Genomic DNA, 6,760 nt, shown 5'->3' with positions numbered 1-6,760 from the left:
TAAGAATAAATCATTAAAATGTACCCGTTCAACTTTAAATGCAATGCCCGTTGCAAGTGTGGTGAATTACAACTCTATGATCAAATTTTAACTGTAGAAGGCATCTTTAAACCCGTACCATACTCAGACTAATCATTGTTCGTACCGGGACGATCCAATTAAGGGACAAAGTGTTGGCCACTTGACCAGATTGATTTTAAACCTCATGAAAAGCAAATGTTAATTTGAGGTACATTACTCTATCTTAATTCAACTGATATATACAAAAAAATTTAATTGATGTTCAATGTTAAGAAAGATTGAATATAAAAAATAATAATAAAAGAAAAAAAAAAAAAGTGGCGTGTTTAAGTGAGCAAAAGGAATGTGGGTAGGGGCTCATTTAAAGCAGAAGGACAATAAGGCATGCAGACTCCATTGTTTTGAGCCCTCAACTACTTTGCATGTGTGATACGTACATCAAAATGTGAGTCAGACTACTAACAAAGTAACCCTACTCACATCACTACTATACGTGCGTACAAGTGTATTTAATTTCATAGATGCATGCCCAATCAATTTCTCATACTACTCTCTCGTACTTTCGGGCCCGGACGTGGGGTCTTAAATTATGCGGAGGAATTGTATTCACTTTGCAAGGTGAACACAGTTCTAAAATTGTTTATAATTATGAATATATAGTTCAAATTTATGAACATATAATTTTGTAATTATGATTATAGAGATTCAATAATAGTGAATATGAAGTTCAAATATTATGAATATATAACTTTTGTTAAACAGAAAAAGACAGAGAGTGGAGAGGGAAATGTCAGGATCATCTTTTCATTCATCTCCACACCATGATATATAGTGTGTCCATTACAAAGGATATAAATAAATATACATAATGAGCAATCAAAACATCCGTTACATCCGTTACAAATGATGTCCACTAAATATGTTTATAACACTCCCCCTTGGACATTATTTGTCCACAATCTTGCTTCGATAAAAACTTGCTAGGAAAACCCTGTGGGAAAAACCTAGACAAGAAAATGTACAAAAGAAAATATATTCATGCCTCATTAAAAACTTCACTAAGAAAATCACGTGGGAAAAACCTAGTTGAAGAAAAGAGTACATGATATATGTAAAAACATATATTGTATTGGTCGCCTCATTAAAAACCTTAACTTAAGAAAACCCTGTGGGAAAAACTTAGCTAAGGGAAAAAGAGTACAACCATAAGCCTTCAGGGCACAATCGGCATAATCTTCAGGATTTTGGGGTTTGTCTACTTAAGCAATTATTTTGCAACTTTTCCCCATTTACATTCATATATCATACTCATGCCTCGTTAAAAACCACACTAGAAAAACCCAATGGGAGAAAACTAGTGAGGAAAAGAGTACATGATATTGATGTATTTATGTGTTGCAAATAATGCGCAACTGTTAGTCTTTTATGACTTAATCTTCAGGATTTTACATTCAATCTTCCGGATTGATTCGAGTAAATGTACTTCCTGTCTCCCCCTGAAGATAACAATCTTCAAGTTCTACATATATTTCAAAAATTTGAAGAAATGGATTGGACAAATCTTCTGGATTGTCACTAGAGTAAATATCTAATAATTTATGGCTCTTCTAGAGCTCATATAACATTTGTGCAACACAAGTGTTATTGTCCTCATTTTGAACATTTAGGGAAATTCATTGTATAACCAGTTTGGACTTGGCATTGTAGGGATCAAACAAAACAGCCAGTACCCAAGTAACCTATTAAAACCGTATCATGGTTTATTACATAAATGTCATGTCTTTGTATCTCGAAGATACCGGAGGATATGTTTAATCATTATTCAAGTACTTCATTTGTAGGGGAGCACTAGATTTTGCTAGCAATTTAATCGCAAATATGTTGCGATTATGGAACTTCTGGTTCTACAATGGTGCTCCAACGATAATGAAGTAAGGGACTTCGAGTCCAAAAAGGTTCCTTATCTGCTTCAAGAGATTATTAGGCAACCTTTAGTTTGATAAAAACATGACACTTATATGGATATAGACATGTGAAAAAGCATTTTTAGATGTAGGCTGACTGGTGTATATAAAAAAAATCTTCAAAGAAAAACTCGATCTTCAAGTCGAGATAATACTTATAGCTTTCACAAGCTTTTTATTTCAAATGTCTCAGTCTTTAAACATGAACTGACATTATCAAGCTCTTTATATATTTCATTGATGTTTACACCATCAATCTTGACTGAGATAATAAATAATAAATAAGTTCATTATCAACCCTTTATCGAGCACACAATGGTACATATTATTCCTTCAATGAGGATATTAACTCCATTCGCAACCCTTTAAAGAGTAAATAATGACACGTAATAATACTTAAATAAATCCTCATTTCGAGAATTATGAATCCATCCAGGATTTCTCAAAATAAATTTAACTTCTGGTTCTATAATGGTGCTCCAAGGATAATGAAGTAAGGGACTTCGAGTCCAAAAAGGTTCCTTATCTGTTTCAAAAGATTATTAGGCAACCTTTAGTTTGATAAAAACATGACACTTATGCATATAGACATGTGAAAAAGCTTTTTTAGATGTAGGCTGACTGGTGTATATAAAAATGTTAAACAGAAAAAGACAGAGAGTGGAGAGGGAAAGGTCAGGATCGATGGCGACGGCGTCCAGGCGGCGGCGGCGGAACTGGTTCCTGGTGACGATGTTGTTGTCTTCCCCTCCGATCTCTATCGACGCGGCGTCATTTAGTCAGTCGTGCAAGACGGAGTACCTAGCGTTGCGACGAGTAGAGACGGCGAAAGCGGCACTGGTTTTGGAGATCGAAGCAAACCTTGTCTTCTGCGCTTATCATTATTCCTTCTATAAACAACTAGACCACCGGTCTGGACAGACATGGAGTTTGCGGGATTCACTATCGGCTGTTCACCGATGATGGTTAGAGCATCATCTGCTGATAACGTGTTAAACAGAAAAAGACAGAGAGTGGAGAGGGAAAGGTCAGGATCATCTTTTCATTCATCTCCACACCATGATATATAGTGTGTCCATTACAAAGGATATAAATAAATATACATAATGAGCAATCAAAGCATCCGTTACATCCGTTACAAATGATGTCCACTAAATATGTTTATAACAACTTTATAATTATGAACATATAGTTCAGTAATTATGAACATAGAGTTATGTAATTGTGAATATAGAATCCAATATTTATGAATATGAAATTCAAAAATTATGAATATATAGCTTTATAATTATGAACATATATTTCAGTAATTATGAACACAAACCGTGTTCACCTTGCAAGGTGGACATGATTTAATGATTCTAAGATTGGGGATTCAATCTTTTAGGAACAATAGTACTCTCTTGTAACTGGACTATAATGGGCATTCGTTGTTTTACGTTTTATTTGATGCTTGCAATTAATAATGCATAAGACCACTAGTACATATTACATATTTCAACTCCGTACTGTCTTGATTTATGCAAAAGTTTAAATATTGAGAGATTATTTGAATATAAAGTTAGACCTTACGTTAAGATATGTTATGATGTTGAAGTTTATATTATGAATTATATTCGTTAAGAGAACGGGAAGTATACAAAATCTAATAATATTTAATTATGTGTGTATACAATGCAACGTGTAGATTGTGGCATGGGGGACATAGTACTGTTGATCTGAGAATGAATTAGTAGGAGAGGAGGGTCAAAAAGGCCGCAGGATCCTAAGCACTGTACAACTGTTGTTATCAATAACTCGAAACAAATTAAAAGGGAAAATAGAGAAGCCATTTGTGTGCTGAATCCAGCCTTTCCATGCCCATCACCCTACCTTTCCACACTTGTCTTTTCATCATTTGCCACCGCATAAATCAAAATTAACTGATAAGCTAACTATATTAATCGATCATATCAAGAAATTAAAGAAGTAAATATCATTTTTTTTGGGTACATTCAGCATGACCTGTCGTTGAAGTGGTAACTTTTGTTGAGCATATAAGTAATTAATGTGCAATCCAACTATAAGGTTAGACGTTTAGTTGAGATGGGCACATGCTTTTAATTTGGTATCAGAGTCATGTCAAAGGTCCCTGCGTCACCTGATTAAAAAAAGAGACTATGATCCACGCTGTGGGGGAAGAAAAAGTTGTCTTTATAATGTATTTATGTATGTGTACGTAGTAGATGGAATGAGCATTTATTCATGGTAATAGTAGTAGTAGAGATGAGAGACGAACAGAGAAAAGAGAGAGAGAGAGAGTAAAGGTTTAGATTGCAGGTAGCACTGGGTGTGGGAACAAAGAAATGGGTCCATTCTCCTACTAATTATAAGCTTTTTGGCACAAAGACACGATCCGGGTCTGCCGCTTCATCACCACCTCTATCTCCTCTCCCATCTTTCTTTTAACCATTCTCATCTTTCCTTTCCTTTGATTTCAACTCCATCCATCTTTATTTGGCATACAACGAAATTAAGTTTCTGAAATGGAGGATCATCACTACGGAATGGCGGATCTGAGGCCGTTCATGAGCAACACCTCCCTCTTCACTTCCATTCCGCCGCCGCAGACGGCGGACATACTCTCCGCCCATCACTACGAGATGGTCATGGCCCCGCCTCGCCCAGGACTGCACCACGACTTCCTCGCCGATTCCAGCACTAGCGCCGGAGCTGCGTCTAGTGGCGGCGCCGGGTTCAGTGGGCTGGAACTGGAAACCGCCGCCGCCGCCAACGGCAGCGGGCGGTGGCCCAGACAGGAAACTCTCACCCTTCTTGAAATCCGATCACGACTTCATCCCAAGTTCAAAGAAGCTAATCAGAAAGGCCCCTTGTGGGATGAAGTCTCCAGGTATTATTCCATTTCTTGACCTAATTTTCTTGAATTGCTTCTTCAATTTCCTGGTTTTGTTTGATCGAGATCGAAGATATATATATATATATAATAATGTTTTTTAGCGGCCCTCCCAAAGCTGTCTGCTTTCCAAGAAATTTAAGCAACCCTCTTACCAAATTGGGCAGGTTGTAGACATCTTGACAGACAAAGAATATGAGATTGCCTATCATTAGTAAAACATCAGTATCACATGAAAGCTAGCTAGATAGCTGTTCCAAAACTAGGGTTCTTCCTCAATTCTTTAGCATTAATTAATAATGTTTTCTAATTAATACATTAAAATAGGATTATGGGCGAGGAACACGGGTATCAAAGGAGTGGGAAGAAGTGCAGGGAGAAATTTGAGAATTTGTACAAGTATTACAAGAAGACTAAAGAAGGAAAAGCAGGAAGACAAGATGGGAAGCATTATAGGTTCTTTCGCCAGCTTGAAGCTCTCTATGGTGAAACCAGTGCAATCTCCGACCAACCCGCCGGCAACACTTTCTACTGCAATAATGTCGTCGTAGGAAACCATGGAGGGACCTCTTTTCCCCAAGCTTCAAAGCTTTCCGACAGCCTTAGCCTCTCCAATATGAACTCCTCTGATTTCGAATCCACCTCCTCGGGCGAGAGTGATGACGACGATGAACTCAACAGTGGGGAAAAGGGGAAGAAGAGAAAGGGGAGGAGGGGCTGGAAGTGCAAGATAAAGGAGTTTATAGACCAGAAAATGAGGAAGCTAATGGAGAAACAAGAAGCTTGGTTGGAGAAAATGATGAACACCATTGAACAGAAAGAGAAAGAGAGGATGATAAGGGAGGAAGATTGGAGGAAGCAAGAGGTTGGTCGGATGGAGAGGGAACACAAATTCTGGGCTAACGAAAGAGCCTGGATCGAAGCTCGAGATGCAGCTTTAATGGAGGCACTCCACAAACTAACTGCAAAAGAAATACCAAAATCTCCAGACAATCATGAGGATCAAAACTGGCAAGAAGGCGAGATCACGAAGCTTATACAGCTTAGGACTAATATGGAATCAAGATTCCAGCAGCACATTGGGTGCTCAGATGATGTTCTGTGGGAGGAGATTTCCAGCAAGATGTCTTGTATGGGGTACAATGGGAATAATAACAATGCAGCCATGTGTAGAGACAAGTGGATTAGCATTAAATGCAACAACAAGAGAAGGAAAGAAAACCCAGCAAATTTTTTCACCCACCATAACTTCCAGATCAACAACAATGGAGGATCCCTATCATATTCTGCACAACAGCCTTCACCCAATCATCATCATCACCATACCAATACCTCACCGAACCATGGCGGATTTAGGTTCTTGATGGGCGACAGTGCCGAGAATTTATGGGAGAATTATGTGTTGAAACCAAGCAAAGGAGGAGACAATATATAATTCACCAATAGCTAATTAAGGATCATATCACACTACTGTGTAACATATATTGTATTCTCAATGATCCTATTGCCAGTCTTGAGACCACTTATTGTAACAGTAAGTAGCTGAAGAGAAGATGGATCAAAGATTGTGTTAGAATGGATTAAGGTAAGTCATCTTGGTTTTCGATTTCATCATAGGAAGATACAACTTTGGGATTATCATCTATCTGTGTTTTTATTAAGGTTGCTAACTGATGATGTATGTTTATTAAGGTCTCTATTATTAATTTGTCCTAGGTATAGCTAGGTTAGGGAGAGTAATTGATTAAAATTTGGGTATGTTCTCCTTCTCATTTCTGTTCCATCTTATTATTTTGCTAATCCTAGAATTTGGGTTTCCTTTCTCTTTATGCATAGAAAAAGAATATGTAGCCATATAGGGGATTGACTTTGAAAGACTTAA

The 6,760-nt window shown here is 37.4% G+C and overlaps 1 protein-coding gene across 1 annotated transcript; it reads left to right on the top strand.

The window, feature by feature from the left end:
* The first annotated feature begins 4,225 nt into the window (after positions 1-4,225).
* On the top strand, positions 4,226-6,539 carry LOC109151843 (trihelix transcription factor PTL-like). The gene is made up of 3 exons (XM_019299459.1): positions 4,226-4,875; positions 5,206-6,376; positions 6,421-6,539. The coding sequence occupies exons 1-2, from the start codon at positions 4,511-4,513 to the stop codon at positions 6,311-6,313; spliced, it is 1,473 nt and encodes a 490-aa protein (XP_019155004.1). The 5' UTR covers positions 4,226-4,510; the 3' UTR covers positions 6,314-6,376; positions 6,421-6,539.
* The last annotated feature ends 221 nt before the right edge of the window (positions 6,540-6,760 follow it).

The sequence above is a fragment of the Ipomoea nil genome, unplaced genomic scaffold (assembly GCF_001879475.1).
Source record: "Ipomoea nil cultivar Tokyo-kokei standard unplaced genomic scaffold, Asagao_1.1 scaffold0268, whole genome shotgun sequence".
Taxonomy (NCBI): Eukaryota; Viridiplantae; Streptophyta; class Magnoliopsida; order Solanales; family Convolvulaceae; genus Ipomoea; species Ipomoea nil.
Note: the sequence above shows the minus strand (reverse complement) of the source record. Positions and strands in the feature narration are given on the sequence as shown.

Coding starts and splice junctions, on each gene's coding strand:
- LOC109151843 (XM_019299459.1), top strand. CDS start 4,511: ATGGAGGATCATCACTACGGAATGGCGGATCTGAGGCCGTTCATGAGC. Junction 4,876..5,205: donor TTGTGGGATGAAGTCTCCAG/GTATTATTCCAT, acceptor ACATTAAAATAG/GATTATGGGCGAGGAACACG.